This window comes from Marmota monax, unplaced genomic scaffold, assembly GCF_021218885.2.
Source record: "Marmota monax isolate L192 unplaced genomic scaffold, Marmota_monax_Labrador192_F-V1.1 WCK01_AAM20220418_F8-fsc00022, whole genome shotgun sequence".
NCBI classification, from domain to species: Eukaryota; Metazoa; Chordata; class Mammalia; order Rodentia; family Sciuridae; genus Marmota; species Marmota monax.
In genome coordinates, this window is record NW_026695215.1 from 3,180,390 (window position 1) to 3,198,117 (window position 17,728).

The following is a 17,728-nucleotide window of genomic DNA, read 5'->3' on the forward strand; positions in this document are numbered from 1 at the left end:
TGACGGTCGCTCACCACCAGGAATCTCATGTACTTAGGGAACCCACCAGTATAGGAAGAGGACTCATGTCTTAAGCCGTACAGCCAGGGCCGTGACCATGCGTCAATACTAATGGTGGGGACAGCTTCTTGTTCCATCCGCCATCCCTCTTCCAACTGATATTAGTATTGAAAATTGTATAAACCAAGTCCTATCTCCCTCCTACCTCCCAATTTTGTTCTAAGAAGAGTCTGGTGCCCCCAAGGTAGCAGGCGTATGGATGAGTGGTGCTGTGGTGTGGGGTCCTGAGAGCCATAGGGCTGCGGTGGGCAGGCCTTGCATAAATCCAGCAGCTCCTGCCTAGCTCAGCCTAGGTCCATACTGGGGAGCCATGTTGCTAGGTCTTCGGGCCCAGAAATCTGTACTTTGATGAGTATCTGCTTCCAGGTTTTAAAGAAATGTTGTGTGAACATAGCAAAATGTCTTGGCTCTTTGCTAAGAGTTTGCAGACTTGGCTCTTTGCTAAGATTTTGCAGTTTCTGTGGTGTTTTATGATTTGTTTGTGGTGAGGTGGTAACACCTATCCACAGAATTGGTGTATTAGGCAGCTCAAAGCGGACAGTCATGGTCTGTGTGGCGCATCTTGTAGAGGACATGGACAGGGCTGCTCTCTTGCCTTCTCTGGCAGCAGCTGAGTGTGTTAGCATCGGCCTTTGAGTGGCAGCTGCACTCTGGGCCGGCCTAGCTGCAGCACTGACAGCGAGGCTGGCACGGGTATGCCTCCTGGAGTCTGCTGTTCTTTAGTAAGCACGTGCGGTGCAGCTGGACAGAGGAGCCTGTCCTGTGGGCGTGTGTTTTCACTTGGGAAAGGGCCAACCAGCTGATGTGCCTTCTGAGGACAAAGTTGGTTTCAAGGAGCTCTCTCAAGGTAAAGTGTAAAATGACAAAGCAGGCCGTCCCATGGGTACACATGTACCTTGGATTTGAGTGTTCCCAATTGGATTCTAGTGTTTGTTGTGTTGTTTTGGCACTTCGTTTCATCAAAGCAGTGTGATTGGACTTTGTCACCTAACATTGCTGAAGTATCTACCTGCATTTCCTTTGTGTTTTTTACATCTCCTTTCACATAAATTTTACCTTAGTTTGTTATCAGGTATTTGACATATACAGAAAAGTAATAAATAAAGGTAAAAAGTAATAAGTAGAGGTCATCGATGGCTGTACTCACCCCCCAGGTTGAACACATCCTCACAGTTTAACCTGTTTTCTTTGGGCTCCACCGGGGTTTTAGACAGACCAGCTTAGCAGCCCATGCTCCTCTCTCCTTTCCTCCTCTTTGCCTTCCCAGAGGGAATCACCATACTGGAGTTCTCCTCTGTCCTTCCCATATGGTTTTTCTGTCCACCAAGAAGGTGCAACCAGCTCTCGGTGTTAGGATAGTAGATACTTTAATGCCCAAATACAGCTGTCCATTAGTAAGTGTGCAGGTTGCAGTTAGGGCCCTAAAGAGAGGCCGCTTGGCAAATGATTAACAACCCCAGCTGTGCCTTACACGCGATCAGCACCTCCACCTTCCTGCCTGAGCTGATTCCCTGATCCCTCCATGGAGAGGACCTGCAGCATTGAGAGCTGGCCTCAGAAGGCTTCTGCTGTCCATGTGTTTCTGCATCACCCTTCTACCCTTCCATGCTTTACTTTTAATATATCAAATTGGTGGGGTTAGGGTTAATCTTTTTTTTTTTTTTGTACTGAGGATTGAACACAGGGGTACTTAATCACAGAGCCACATCCCCAGCCCTTTTTATATTTTATTTAGAGACAGGGTTTTGCTGAGTTGCTTAGTGCCTCACTAAGTTGCTGAGGCTGGCTTTGAACTCGAGATCCTCCTGCCTCAGCCTCCCGAGCCACAGGGATTATAGGAATGGGGTATTGTGCCCAGCTAGGGTTAATCTTTTATGTGTTGCTTTAATACAGAACTCTTTTTTGAGTAAGGCCATGCCCCACAAAGAGAGTAGGACAAGAGGTTTCTGCACATCTTGACTTCCTGCTTGGTCAGGAGTGGGTGACAGCAAGTGTACATTAGCCACGGTTGATTATTTTCTAAAAAATCTCTTGTCTTTATTGCAAACACCTTCCTATCAGTTGACTGTAAGAAGCTTCACCCCTCTAGAGACTCTTGATGTTATGGCTGTTACATAAGGTCCTGAAGCCTTCCTTTTGTTGTGTAACTTAGCTGTTTGTTTATATGTCTCCTTTGGTTTCATTGGACAGTGCCAGGTAGGGCAGGGACCAGCCACACAGGTGACAGACGGTTCCCATTTACAGTGTTGCAACAGGTTTAACTGTCGTGGTCATCTAGGAGGAAGGGAGGAGTAGCTGTGTCAGAGAGGCATTTCATGGGGCCTCAGCAGAGTTCTGGAGTAGATAGGATCGCTATTCTGGAGTGGATAGGATCATGGAGTGGATAGGATCATGGGGACTCTGTCATGCTGTGTCTCTGCCAGCAGACCCTCCAGGTAGAGGTGGGATGTTCTCTTGTGATCAGGAGAGCACCCTGGGCTCCCAGATCTCACTGGATGGGGACAGGCTCTCTCTTTGCCACACGATTGCCAAAGCATATAGATCTAGTCTTGGAAGCCAGGACGTCCTTTCCCGCGGGGAAGGCAGCTCCGTGCGCTGTGCTCTGGGCCTCGGGCAACACAGGGGTGTTTGACATTCCTGGCGTGGTCCTGGCTCCTGGGTTGTGGCTGGGTGATTGTGGAAGGGATTTGAGGTTTTGAACTTGAGAAGTCATTTTTTTACCTCGGAAAATGATTACCTGGCATTGTGCCTGGACCCAAGGAACCTGCCGCACAGGTGAATCGCCCAGTGACTCACCTAAATCAGCACATGGGGACTAAGCCAGCAGTTCTTGGACCTCTGGGAGAAGCTTGTGGGTTTAAAGAAAAGTCTCGATTGTGTTCGCCAGGGCTGGAACACTGGGCGCTGCCCCAGTGCCGCCAGGTGTTCAGCCAGCGGGGACCTGGGTGACAAGTGAGCTTCAGGTTCCCAGAGCCCATCCTCTGAAGGGACCCAGAAGTGTGGAGATCGTCCTCTTCACGTGGGAAGATTTTGCCTGGAGAGCTTTCTTTGTGGTTTCCTTGTCCCATCCCCCCCACTGAGAAATGCTGTCCTAAAGCCCGTGTTTGCTGGTTCTCAGTGGCAGTGCCAGGTGCAGGCTCACTCAGTTGTGCCCTAACCATGGTTATTTGCCATGGGGCGTGTTTGTGTACTTTCTGTCACCTTGAAATGCCGGGTACCTTTGGAGAGGGTGTCCAGGCTCCAGAGGCCCCGGCAGAGACGCGGGCACACTTTCCACACCTAATATAGTCATCCCCTCCCATCCTGGGGCACTTGCTGACGTGGGCTTCGTGGGCGATCTTAAATCATCTCGAAGGGTTCTTCAGCTGACTGTAGATTTTGGACTCCTCCGTGTGTGTGTGGGGGGGGGGGGGCAGTATATATTTTCATCAGCACCTAGGAGCCGAACATAGCATGGCTGAGGGTGTCGTGTGAGATCTGGAACAAGCCCCCTGGTCTCTTGCATCCTGAACTCAGCTCTTCAAGGCACAGAATTTACCTTTGGGAACATTTCTGGAACTTGCAGAATGAGAAAGGAAGAATTTTAAAACACGGGAATATAATTCCACTCAGCTCAAAATAAAACATACACTTTGGAGTCTTGCAGTTCAATCTGATGGCATTTATTTTAGAAATTCTACTCTGTGAAAGGCACAGTTTTGCTAAAAAAATCAGAGCTTGACAAATGTAACCAACCTGAATATCATTCCCTTTGCAGAAATGCTGAATGCACTTAGAGGTCATAGAAAACTTTCATTTTTTTTTTTTCCTAAATTTTCACTCTTGTCTGAATATTTACTTGTTCATTGTCTTGTTGTTTAAAGTAGTTACTTCTGCAGTAATAAAAATTTTCATTTACAGTCTTACAACACAGCAATCTCACAAAGCTATTTTTTTTTCCATTTTAGGTGGTGATTAATGCCTTTTATTATATCCTTTGTGTTTAAAATATAGAAAATGTTCTCATTTTCCATGTCTGGCCTACTTTTAGACTCGTGGTTTAAGCAGTTGGGCTGAACTTTCAGCCCACACTTTCAGGCTGGACGTGGGACTTGGGAAATGCTTGGCTTATCCATAGCAATGGAGTCTTCGTGCCTAGACCTGAGGCCCTAACCGAGGTCCTTTCTGGCTGAAAGGTGAAGAAAGAGGACGGCCAGCTCTGGGCCAGGTGCCAGGCTCTGTGTGGTTTTGCCTTTTCAATGTAATTAGATTATGCTATTCTCTTAACATCTTTGAGAATTAACTTTGACTTAAGTAACAAAACAGGCTGTGTCCTCCATGTGGAGAAGAATTCAAATAATTCGGATAAGACTAAAGCCTCCTGTCATCCCGACTACCATCCCGCCCTACCTCTACATCAGTCTCCTCAAAATTCACATATGTGTACTTAAGAAAAAAATGTAAATTCATGTATTTATATAAGTAATGTACAGATCATTTATTATACATAACTTTTTTTCCAGTTTTGGGGATTGAACCCAGGGGCGTTCTACCACTGAGCTTATTCACAATCATTCTAAAATATGTTTTTATTCTAAGATAGGGCTGACTGAGTTGCCCAGGCTGGCCTTGAACTTGCAATCCTCCTGCTCAGCTTCCTGCATTGCTGGTCTTACAGCCACCACGCCTGGCTCAGCACTTGCTTTTTCGGGTCTTTGTCTGAGCTACAGTGTTATAATTGTGCACTTTCCTGTTTGATGGGTGTACTTAGTCATCTTTCTTTTGTGGGGGTGGTTATATAGGCTTTGAGACTCAAAATATGAACCATGCACCTTTTTTTTAAAAACAAAGTTCACATAAATATATGTATTTATTTGTTTAGTTTCAGTCTGCGGTTATTTTTTTTCTTGACTTCATCTCCAAGTACCAGAATCCCTTTACCATAGCTGTATGTGTTGGGTGCAGTCTTTGATGTTCATACCATCTTGAAAAGTTTTCTTTGGACTGTAACTCAGTGGTGAGTACCTGCTTCACATGCATGAGGCCTGGGTTCAATCCCCAGCACCAAAAAGAAAAGTTTTTTTCTTAATCTCAATCACAGCAGCATTGAATTTTACATATCTGTCTGAAAAACAGAGATCAAGAACAAAACAACTCTGATTGGACTCAGTTTTTAAGGGCAGCACACATAGGACTCACATTACAGATCATCTGAGAGATGGGCTGTGTGTCTGAGTGATTTGCGAGTGACTTCGTCACTCTTCAAGTCTCCATTCAGGGCCTGCTGCCCAAAGCCCTGTGCTGGGCACTGGAGACTGAAGGACTGGCTCACCTTGCTGTCAGGAGTGGTGACTCAGACATCACCTGTCATGAGCAGAGGCAGAGCTACAGCTACAGGAGCACTGGGAGGGACATGCAGGTGCTGCCGTAAGGTCCTGTGGGGAGGAGCACCTGTCTGGGAAAGGTGCTGTCAGTGTCAAAAGAAGGACGTCATCGGCCACCTGAGGTGTCCAGATGGAGAACTCCTAGGCTGAGATGCCGTGTGCACCAGCCCTCAGCGGGGACAGTGGGTGGGAGGAGCTGGAGTAAGGTTGGCTCCTACAGCTGGATGCCCATGGGAGCTCCCCTGTTCCTCTCATTTCTGGACAGTGGATGGTCCAAGCTCTGTCCTCCACCAGGTTCTATGATCTGCACCTGTCATCTCCTCAGCCTGTGGCTGTCAATACACGCCTGTGACTCCCCCAACCTCTTACTGTGAAATCAAATTGAACTGTGGACTCAGTCTACCTAGATTTACCTCTTGAGCAGGGGGACAGGATGCAGTGGAAACCAAAAGCAGCCCAGTCGGCAAGAGAACAGCGTGTTCAGATACCCACAGAGCAGGCCCGGGTGCTTCAGGAGCTCCCAGTGGCCAAGAAGGGCCCCAAAACACGGAGCCTTGGATCGTGGCTTCCATCTTTCGGGTGTGTTTGCCCTCTTGACCTTAAAGTGGCCTCTCCCTGGGTCTCCTCCCTTTGTCCAATGATGGTACTGATTCTCAGGGCCTCCTGTGCACCCGGCTGGCCTCATAATGGTGGGAGAGCATCAGTGGCATGAAAATGGCTAAGGAACCTTTAAATATGGAATTAGTCTTTAAAAATTTGTTACTTGAATTTTGGCGTTTTATTTGGAAGAATTATAGCCTGCTGATGTTCTAGGTGATGAGTCTGTACTGCTTTTAGATTATTAGGATATTTGTTCCCTGTATTTCTGTTGTTTGAGACACTAAGAAGGGTGAGGTAAGTGGACGGTGGCAAGTGTTAGTGCCAGGAACAAACTTACAGCTTCACCCCCTTAATGCTGGCGATTCCCTGCCCTCAGCCCGGCTGTGGCAACAGCCATGGAGCCACTCTTACTCTGTGTGGCAGGGGGGACCCTTCTTCTGGTAGTGGTGGCCAAAGGAGCAGGTTTCTGTCTGCCCAGCAGAGCAACAGGGAGCCCTTCTGTCCATGGGGTCAGAGTCTCTGAGCAGGCAGGCAGGGACTGGCCTGCAGGAGGGTGCAAGCTGGGGGACCTGCTGGGGTCATCAAGGATCGATTGGTTTGCTGACAGTTAAATGATTGACCTGGTCTTTGCAGAGGACTCATCGCATGCTGGAGATCGTACATAACCGTTTTTTCAGCCTCAGGATTAGTGTGCGAGGGCAGGTGCTCGTCTCTGCTTTGTATCAAGGCAGCTGAGACTCTGGGATGTTACGCCTGACCGCTGTCTTGCTTGTCCTGCTGTCTTAAGGTCCTAAGATGACCTGGAGAAGAGCCTCTGAAGATTCCTCAGAGAGTGGACACATGTGCTGAGGTCTCAGGAGGGCAGGCACTGTTGCCCTCAGTGACTCTCTGCCTTCTCGTGAATTGACTTCTTTCCCTTTTCTGTGTGTCTGGTCTTCCTTCTGAGAGCTCTTATGCACTAGTTTGACTTTCTACCACTTAGACTTGAGGTCAACAAACAGGGCCCTCCCTGTCTCTTGAACTGTCTTCTTGAATTGTCCATATTAAACGACCCACTTTCCTCATGAGAGAGAGGATTATTGGCTCAGCCACTTCCCCACTTAGGAGGTCACTAAAAATGTGTTGTCCTTGGGCCAGGTACTGCTCTGTTCTGGGTGGCTTGGGCCTCCATGATGCACTGTGGTGTGGCACGTGGTAGCTGTGGGCAGGTTCTTTTGTATAAGTGTGAACAAGCAGCTTTTGTTGCAGAGGTCTGTGGGACTATGCTAAGTGACCAAGACTGGTCGGCGTTTGCACATCAAGGCATGGGTGTTGCAACCTGGTCTACATCAGTGGCTTAGAATGAGGAATACATTTTATCTCGTGTCCCCCGTATGTGGGTTCTAATGTGTATGTGGGTTCTAATGTGTATGTGGGTCCTAATGTGTATGTGGGTGCATGCTTATGTGTGTGTTCAACAAAAGTTTGGCCAACAGAAATTACTGTCGATACTTGGAATGCATCATGATATTTTGTGTTCTAGGCTTTCTGTTTTGCTACTTTTGAAGAAATAACAGTCGGGGATCCGACTGTTATTTAGTTTGAAGAGTGCTAGTATCTGACTTTGAACCTCGCTTGTATTCTGCTGCCTTGTGGTGGATGGGCAGGTGACACAAACCTGAAACCCGCTGAACGCCATGAACTTAGAATGTGGTCCAGAAGACAACAGGGGTGAAGTGCCTATGGAGGGTTTTGGAAGACTGTGGGGCAGAGTGACAGAGGGAACGGGGCAGAGCTCCGAGAGAGCAGGGAGGGTCGGGAGCTGTCGGCCAGGAACGTGCAGCAAAGCAGATGGGCCAGACAGGCAGAGGAGAAGCCGGGAACCAAAGCACAGCGCGTCCTAAGAGGAGCAGACAGGACGGTTCTGAGTTGCTGTCTAGGGCTGCAGACAGTGAGGTGATTCCTGTCCAGTGAGACCTCCATGCCTTATGCAGCTAATGGAAAGTTCCTTCTCCCTTGTTTTTCTGAAACAAGGTTTAGCTCAGGTTGGTTTTTACTGCAAACCTGAGAAAGTGACTTCACTGGCAATGCTGTTCTCCATCACTCCTTGTTTTGGATTCTGTCATTTCTGTGCATCTGCCGCTTTGTGAAAGTAACAGACAAAACCAGATGGGAGCCAGAGCGTCCTGCGGTCCCGTCCCACCTTTGCCCACAGGTGGTCTCTGCCAGAGCAGGACCTCAGCCCCTGTTGACTCAGGCCTGAGTGTGTGTTCAGGCGTCTCCTGGGCTCCGTCCCTCTCCTGGGCTCTGTCCCCACTCTGCTCTGCTGCCTGTCACCCGTCATTCTCAGCACTGCCTCTGAAGCCCTTGCCTGGTCTGGACCTGTCTCAGAATCTCTCTCTCGTCACCTCCCTTTGCCTTTGCTGTATTCCTTCTGTCTGTGGCGGTCACCTCGCTGTTCCCAGCTTCCCCCTGGGTGACAGCAAAGAAGCACAGGTGCTGCTGACGTTCTCACCCGGCTCCACTCTGTGCCCTCTTTATCTAATTGTTTTTAAGAGAGGATGTAGAAACACTTTAGTTTTTGTCATTTAAATGACCCTTTTATTTCAAAGCCAAGACATATTTATTATAGGAAAATCAGAAACTACCAGTAAAGAAAAAGAAGAAAATTAAAATGAGTTGAAATCCCTACTTTGATCCAATCACTATTGACAGTTGGGTAAATGACCTTTTAGATTTGTTTTGTTTTGTTTTTCCAAAATAGAGATTGTCTATTTTGTCTATTTGTTCCTTCCTTCCTTCCTTCTCTCTTTCTCTCTTTCTCTCTCTCTCTCTTTCTTTTTTTAATAGAGATTGCCCTTTTTTTTTTTTTAAAGCAAAAATTTAGTAGTTCAGGGACAGTTTTATTGCCTGGTTTTCCTATGGAGTGTCTTCACCTGAAGTTCTGTCTGTTTGTTCTCCGCACAGTGTTGTGGATGACTTCCGGTGTTGCTGAACTTCCTTCCTCACCTTTTTAAAGTGCACATACCCTTTTATCATGTAAGTGGGCACTTGATTCTTTTAAGGATTTCACTGATGTTAGTCAGAAGCTTGTTTATCTTTTGAAGTTCTTTAGAAGAGCTGATTGAGTTCTTTAAGTAATGGTGTCTGCATGCCGGTGGTGATGCAGATGCCCACTCAGCAGGGGGACCTGACAGCAGGCAGGCTGGCAGTGCTAGCCTCTGCCCGTTCCCAGTCTCTCGGCTGTAGCTGCCCTCAGGCTGGCCTGCACCTCCGTGGTTTATTAAATACTACGCTTTTTGGAACTGTTCATCTTTTATCACGTAACCTCATGGACTTGCCTCCTGCCCACAGCCATTCACTGTCACCCTGTTTGCTTCTTGGCATTGACTTTGCGCATGTGAACCTCGATTCCCCAGCTGACTGCTGTGGGTCTGTGAGAGCCGCTTCTTGTGCTCATTTAGAGATGGAGAATGAATAAACCCAGGCTCAAGTTCAGTAGCCCAGAGAGTCAGAGAGATGAATTCATTTAGTAGGAGACATTTGAGGACCAACCTGAAAGTTAGATCCCCGGGGGCCCTGCTGCCAGCAGAGCGTCCCCCCTGCTGCGGGAACCAGGAGTGCACTGAGACACGGTTTTGGGGGTGTGCCTCAAGGGGACTTGATTCAGGGCAAGAGGAGCTGCAGATGATAACTCAGAAGTTTATACCAGCGTTTCAGAGGTCAGCGTGCTTCTGTAGTGAGGAGCTCAGGCCTGGCAGGGCCAGACAGGCTGGTCTGAGCAGCCGACTTGGCTGTGTCCATGTTCTTCACTTGTAACCGGGCACAGTAACACTCTCCTTGCAGGGTTCTGAGGCTCAGAGGCTTGGAAAGAACCGTATCTGGTGCACGGGAAGCCTATGGTTGAATGGTAGTGTGGAGGTGAATTCAGGCCATCAGGTACTCTGGATGGGGAATTGGCTACAGGTGGAGCTGGCTGCAGATGAAGGCTCTAGTCTTGTCACCTTCGTCACGCACACAGCTGAGGTTCTCATACGTTTAATTTCCTTCGCATTTGTGGTGTGTGCTCTTGGCTCGCATCTGTGTGGCTACCCGGGAGCGCTGGCCTGCTCTGCCTGGCTCACCTTTGTTCTGCTAGGCCTGATGGTGCCCGCTGCAGCCAAGGGCTTGCTGTTTCTTGAAATCCAAGAACTTCAGTAGGGTTGGAGAATTAAGCTGATCAACAGAAGATCAGACTTCAGAGTCTTCTTGAACAAATGAACCAGGCATGTCACTGGGCACAGTTTGTGAAATGTGCCCGTGTTTCTACTTTCCTTGGTTCATTCCTGTGTATCTATCTATATATATATATATATATATATATATATATATATATATATATATATATATTTTATTTTAATGTATTTTTTTCTGTATTTACATTTTATTCTTTGAAAGAATGATGCCCTCCCCATCTTGACCTTGTCTGACCTTTGTGTACACAGCTCTCTGACCCGTGATGTTCTCTGGGAGCGTAGCTTAGGTCACGTGTGGTATCTGAGGATCTTTCCCTGTGGATGAAGTGGGGCTAGAGCAAGCCTGTGGGGTCTGGTTACAGAGGACCCTATTTCTGGACCCTGACAGATTGTTCATTTGGGGGACATTAAACAGACTCTCATGGTTGCTGTCTCCAAGTTAATTGCAGTGATAACCTCTAGATCTTCTGTAACTCAGGGGTGAGTCTGGTTGTGTTGAGTCTGAAGATGGGCCCGGGGGTATAATTTTACTTTGCAGTCTCTTCCCCTTGAACTCTGGGGTGAAGAGGTTCCATCATGGAGCATCACCCAGGAATAGCAGCTCATGTTCAGCAAGTGGGTGAACCAGGCACATTGAGAGGGCTTATTTTAAAAGGGTATCCAGTGTGAGTGAGTGCTGTATGGAGCCCCGAGTGGTCCTGCATTGTATACAGCCGGTGTCAGTTATAACTGGCTGTGTCTCTGAGTCTGGTTGTTCAGTCTCTGGGGGTCCTCCCATGAATGCTCTTTTCCCGGCTGTTGGGGAATACCAACACCTATCTTCTTGGGAAAGGGCATCAAGTTACGGAGATGCCCCAGCACATGGCCCTGTTCTCCACACAGAAAATGATGATCTGATCCACCAAGAGGTTCTGTTCTTCTCACTCTCCATAGAGATGGGACTGACTCTATGCACAGACAGGCTGGGTGCAGAGGGTGTTGGTATTCTGTGTGGGGCTGAGCTTGGCTTTGTCACCTTTTTCTGTCTGGGCCAGAGAACACTGAGCAGTGTGTGGATCTCCTGACCTGGTTCACTGCAAGACAAAGAGGTTTAGAGTGACTGGCCGGTGCGCTAATGGAGCCTCTGGCTGAGGCTGTCGGTCCCTTCCTGGGACAGTCATGTGTGAAGCTCAGACTGGCAGATGCCCTAGTGTGGGCTGCTGCCACAGCTGCCATGAACTGGGTCACTGTGAACAACAGAGACTTCCTCCTGCAGTTCTGGAGTCTGAGCACAGTCAGGCTGACTTGGCCCGTGGTGAGGGGCTGTTTTCTGGCTCATACAAAGCTCCTTCCTGCCATGTGTTCACATGGTGGCAGGGCCAGGGGTCTCTCTGGGGCCTATTTTTATAAAGGCAGTAATCAAGCTGGCCTGGTGGCACACGCCTATAATCCCAATGACACAGAAGACTGAGGCAGGAGGATTACAAGTTCAAGGCCAGTTTCCTAATTTAGCAAGGCCTTAAGCAACTTAGTGAGACCCTGTCTTGAAATAAAAAGGGCTGAAGATGTGGCTCAGTGCTAGAGCACCCCGGATCAATCTCTGGTACCAGCAAAACAAATCAGCAAGCATAAAGGTGCTAATTCCATTTGCTGGGACACTACTTTCATGATCCAATCACCTCCTCAAAGATGCTGTGGCCTAATAATATCACCTAGGGTCTGGGATTTGAATGTGAATTCTGGGGAGACACAAACATTCAGACCATACGACGAGATGTCAAGAAGGAAGTTAGCATGAGTTTTAGATGAAGGGTCTAATAGTTATTTAACTGTAGTCAGTTGTTAATTTCTGTCTCATTTGAATATGCAAAATACATAGGTTTCAAATATCATGGATGAAAAATTTTAATATTGATTGCAACAGCAAATGTATATCTTACAATTAAGAATTTAGAACTTTGACATCATCAATGAGTTCTCTGCATTCATTCTCTTGAAAAGCCTCAGATATGTCTTCCTATTTTTTAACAGATTAGAAGAGTAGTCTGGCAAATTCTGTTCTTTTATTTAAATTAATGTTTAAACGTTGAGATACTGACATGTGTTCAACTTTGTCTAGAGTCTGCCATGGCTAGATTAGAACGGCTTGATAGGTTGATTAGATCATGCCAAAGCCAAGGAGTTCTTAGAGCTTATAGACTGTTTCTGCAATTTTGCTTGTTGCGGACGTACCTAAATCACCTTACACCATCAAGGAATAGGAAAGATCAAGTGAGTTGCTTGGCTAGCTGGGTGGTCCTATCTGTATGCAGTTGGAGCTTCCAATATGATTTTTTTGTTTTTGTTTTTCTGAATAGGTCTCAGGGTATGGCCCTTGCTGGCTTCAAGGTCACAGGCATAAGCCTTCCTCCCACCTCAGCCTCTAGAGTAGCTGGGCTTACAGGTGCACACCACCTGCATCGGCTTGGCTTCCCTGTGTGGGAGGCTTGCCCTGTGGCCTCTGGGCTTGTCTGGGAGGCCAGTTCAGCAAGCATTGAGGGGAAGAGTTCAGCTTTCAGCTTGGGGATAGGAGGCTGTGTTTGGCCTCAGGTCTGAATCCCATTTTTCAAACATGGTAGACAGTGAAGCTCATACTGTGAGCTTATTCTGAAGAATTTTAATTTCTTTCACTTTTTGGTACCACAACAGGCCTGGTAGGAGTTAGAAGCTGGTTAGAAGTTTTCCACAGAAAATCTGGGCCATGTTAAACTTGACAGTACTTTAGATTCTCTTAGCAAAGACTTGCAAACTGCAGAAAGCATTTGCATTTTAAGACTACGTAGGTGCAAACACGTTTACACACACCTTTAAAAATAATGCATAAGAAGCCTGGGCCTCCAGTGGTCCTGACTCAGGTTTACTGAGAAGGTCCCTGTTCCCAGTTGGGAGGTTTCCGAGGGTGTTTCTCAGGTAATAACTCCTGTTCTCTTCTGGCCCTTGCCCTCCTTCCCGCCCTGTCTGTCTCTACTTGACGTTGTCCCCTGTGGCTACCTCCTCCTCTGGCTTTCTCTGCCTTCTGTTCTGTCCCCAAGGCCCCCTTCCAGGACTGTCTTTTTCTCCTGGATCCTCTATCTCCACACAAGCCCCATCCTCTGAAGGCATCCGGCCTGCTCATAATCTGGAGCTCCCAGACACCTGCTCTCAGGGGCCTCAGGAGGACAGAATGAGTCCTCTTTCTTTGTCCTGTGCACAGTGTGGAAGGTCCAGGCCAAGAGGGCAGACGGGGAGGACAGGCCCGGGCAGTGTCCCGGCAGCCAGCCAGGAGGGACTGCTTTGTCATAACCCTCCAGAGCAAACTCCCAGACTCCCCACATATGCTCCAGTTCAGCTGCCAAATCATAATTAAAAAACGCTTCCTGGAGTCTTTTTTTTTTTTTTTTTTTTTAATGAGGGTCGGTAGTTTTGTGTGGGTTGCTGGGATGTTAGTGGGACTGTGTGGCTGAAAGGGTGTTTTGCAATTTGTCATGTTAGTATTAAAGACGGTGACGGTTGTGTGCACTAGCGCTTTACCTTCTGCAAATGACTTCTCCCCCAAAATATCAACTACTTGAGCTCTGGGTCCCCCCTGACTTTGGATGGGGGGGCCAGACTCTTACACCTCAGCACAGGGCTGGTGCCTAGCAGGTGTCTGAGTCCAGGTGCTTCATCCTCCTCCCCTGAAGAGTTTCAGGAATGAGCTGCATCTGGACGGAGATGCCAGTGGCACAGAAGTCCTTGCTGTGACCTCACCTGTGGATCTTGTGGACACGGTGTCTGCAGGTCCCTGTGTCAAAGTTGTGTCAAGCAGGAAATCCTGTGCAGTCCTCACCGGGGTCAGCAAAGGCAGCTCTGTAGGGTTTCATTCTGTTTGCTAGCCTCCCCCCTTATTAAGAGTGTGTGGAAGGCTTTTGCCGTGAATTCCTGCTGACAGGTTGACCCAGGGTCAGGATGGTGGGTGAGGCTGAGGACATTCCATGATATGTGTGGACAAAAAAAAATAACAAATGGAAAATTTGCTGGGGGGTAAGAGTGTGGCTTCCCATCCAAAGTCAGGGGGGACCCAGAGCTGGCATGAAAAGGGGTCTTGGTGCTGGTACCTCACCAGAGATGGGGTGCTATCTTGAGAGCAGGGGCCTTGGGCCCTCGGCCTAGGGCTGTCAGGCCTGGATGCAGACCCTGTCTACTCCTGTCAGCTGTGGACTCAGTTCATGCCCAGAGCAGCTGCTCATTTTCTATCTGATTTTCTCATTTATGATTTGGGAGATTAATTAGATAACTTACTTTAAAAATATCCAGAACCAAGAGTGGAACAAAAATGCTCAACCTGAAAGAATTGTGTTGTACATACTTCTTAGTTCTTTAATGCTGAACAATGCACATTTATTATTGTGACTAAACTCTGAGGATTTGAGAGCTCCTAATTTGACATTTTGCAGATTTTTTTTTTTTTTTTTTTTTTTTTTATGCTGGTGATTGAAACAAGGAACACTTAACCACAGAGCCACACCCCCAGGCCTTTTTATTTTGAGACAGGGTCATGCTAAATTGCCTAGGGCCTCACCAAGTGGCTGAGGCTGGCTGGGAACTTGCAGTCTTCCTGCCTCAGCCTCCCGAGTTGCTGGGGTTACAGGTCTGCACCACCACACCTAGCTGCAGAATGGATTTTTGAGGGCAGAGTTATGCTTTATGTAATAAAGAAATTGTCAAAGTAAATGAGTTCAACTCTATTTTGCTTTCTCTCCTAGGTAAAAAGAAATGGGTTGTCCCAGACAGTCAGCCAGGAAGAAAGAAAGAGACAAGAGGTACGCTTCCAGAATAGGTGCTTGAGCTGGGGTGTGGGGGGTGGCTCCTGTGCACTCTGTGGTATTATTCTCTGAAAACACGTTTGTTTGTTTTTTCTTTGTTTTACAAAAACAACATGTGGCCATTGTTAAATAAAGCTACCCACACAGAGCCCTCCTAAAAGAAAAGTTTTATGTATTTTAACACCATTTGCCTTTAAGCAACAAAGTACCTAGTCTAGGAGTTTAAAGTGGAAGAAATATTTTGAAAAATGGAACAGTCTAGAATTGACAGGCAGGTTGGTGGAAACACTGGCAAGGTCCGAATGAAGAGTACACGCTGATCTGTAGACAAAGGGACCCTGGGTGTTAATGTCAGCAGAGGAAGGCTTATGTGAGGCTCTGAGCTCTCTGGCAGTTTTCTGTAACTCAAAAAGAACAACAGAATGCAAAGCTTATTCAATGAAAACTAAGATAATAGGGTTTTACAACTTGAAGTTTAAATCAGTGCAGCTTAAAAAAAAAAAAAAAGAAAACTGCTCATTGAGGTAAAACTGTGACATTCTTAAGAATGTCATTCCTCTGTCTCAGGCGTGTTTGTTTGTACACATACAGATGTGAACACAGACTCATTCCTCCAAAGACACAGGAATGTTTATTTCACTGGAATAAAATAAAGCCAAAGAAAGGTCCAGTGTATTGACTATTTAAGCTTAAAGAAAGCGGACCAGAGTACAGAACTTCCGTGTACCCACCACCGAGAATCAACAAATGTATTACATTTAAAATTTTCCTTTATATTTTTTAAAAGAAAATAAAACTTTTGACAAAATAGAAGTCCTGCATTCTCTTGATAACCCCATTCCCTTTGTCTCCCCAGAGACAACTATCATGAATTAGTGCATAATTTTCCAACCAATCTGTGTTTTAAAATCATGCATTACATGTACATTTGTGAGTACTCGTGTTTTAAAAAATGATATAAATCTGTACATATTTTTCAGTTACTTGCGTTTTACACTTAACATTGTTTTTGAGAATCATCTGTTAAATGTATATTAATCTGAATCATTCATTCTGGCTACTATGTAGTATTCCACTCTGGGAATACCACCTTTTCAAAATTTTATCTATTTTCCTAATGATGGACAAGTGGGTGTTACAGACTTTCCCCCTCTCTTGTTAACATGTGCCATAAGGAGTTTCTCTCACCTAGTAGACAAATTGAAGAGCTTCTCCAAAGTCCTAATTCCATTAGAACATTCTTTGTCTTTTAAATCTTATTCATTTGACTTTATCTATTTCTATTATAATCTGAAAATGTCTGTTCGGATTTATGACATAAAAAAGTAATGACAGCTGGTTTGGTGGCCATGCTTGTAATCCCAGCTATTCAAATACCTGAAGCAGAATTGCAAGTTGGAAGCCAGCCTCAGTAACTTGGTGAGACCCTCTCTCAAAATAAAATGGGCTGGGGATGAAGCTCAGTGGTAGAGCACCCCAGTCAGTCCCTAGCACCATTGCCACCAAAACGAGAGAAAATAACACAGACACACACACACACACACACACACACACAGCAACAGGAAAACCCCAATAGTCCCAAACCTAACTTTGTGGTTTCTTTCATATTCTAAATAGGTATTTTTAGTAGGTGTAACTTAATTGGCTAGTTAGACTTGGTTGCAGGATATTTTAGCAATTATTGCATTAACTTTATTAAGCTAGTGCTTTTCCCCTTTGCTGTGATCTATTCTGTGTAGTTGATTATATGTTCTTGCTTCAGTCTTTGTGTTTTGGATCTGACTACACAATCCTTTGCTGTTGATAGTGTCTGAAGTCGTTCTGAGCACCATATCCAGCCATTATTTTTGGCCAGGAAGGGAATTTTCTTTAGTGCCTTATAGTTCTTGGGGATAATTGTATTGATGGAGTAGTGATGTAATAGATAGGTTAAGTGATGTTCTTACTCTTAAGATAGTAACATCACTTCATTCCCCAGAGCACAGCCTGGGCTCCACCAGCACACTCGAAGTAAGATCTAAGGCTCTAAGGCCTTGTTGGATGCTCAAGAGGGAGGTGAACACCAAGATTAGCCCAGGAACCTATGTGCACACTGCAGCCTGGGCTGCCAGCTCCCACCCTACCCCCAGGCCATACTCCTTGGGACAGGGGCCTGAGGGGAGGGGGCTAGAGGTGAGGGTGGTGAGGTTGCCAGGAAGGAGGTTAGTCTCTGGCCTGCAGGATGTTCACCATCCCTCCAAGGAGGACCTCCCCCTGTGTCATGGACCTTGGAGGCTCTGTAATTGACCCTGCGGAGGAGCTGCTGGATTCCTCCACAGGGTGTTGTTGAATATGCACAGGTGGGGTTGGCATGTCCATCACCCACACTTATCAGGAAAACCAGAGCGTGCCTGACATCAAGAGTTCTGCAGAGAGTCCTTTGCTCCTTCTTGAGACAGTGAGGAGAGTAGAAAGAGTGGGTGGCTTGTTGAACATAGTTACTCTCAATTATGTGAGTTTGTATGAAAGAATTCCTGTGGCTGATAAGAACCTTTTGAAGATAGGTGCAATCATGCTGGAATATTTGCTATTGTTATTGACTAGTTGTTTATTTTTTAAAAATCAATTAAAAAATTAAAAAAAATAAGGGAGAGAAAGAGCACACACTGAGGGGAGGGGAGGGGAGGGATGTGGAGGAAGGGATTTCTGA

At 46.5% G+C, this 17,728-nt stretch overlaps 1 protein-coding gene across 1 annotated transcript in view; it reads left to right on the top strand.

Moving 5' to 3' along the window:
* Arhgef26 (Rho guanine nucleotide exchange factor 26) overlaps positions 1-17,728 on the top strand; it is a 99,955-nt gene that overhangs the window by 7,299 nt on the left and 74,928 nt on the right. The window contains exon 4 of the mRNA XM_046431591.2: positions 14,980-15,036. Within this exon, the coding sequence (XP_046287547.1) occupies positions 14,980-15,036 (57 nt within the window). The remainder of the gene's footprint in view (positions 1-14,979; positions 15,037-17,728) is intronic.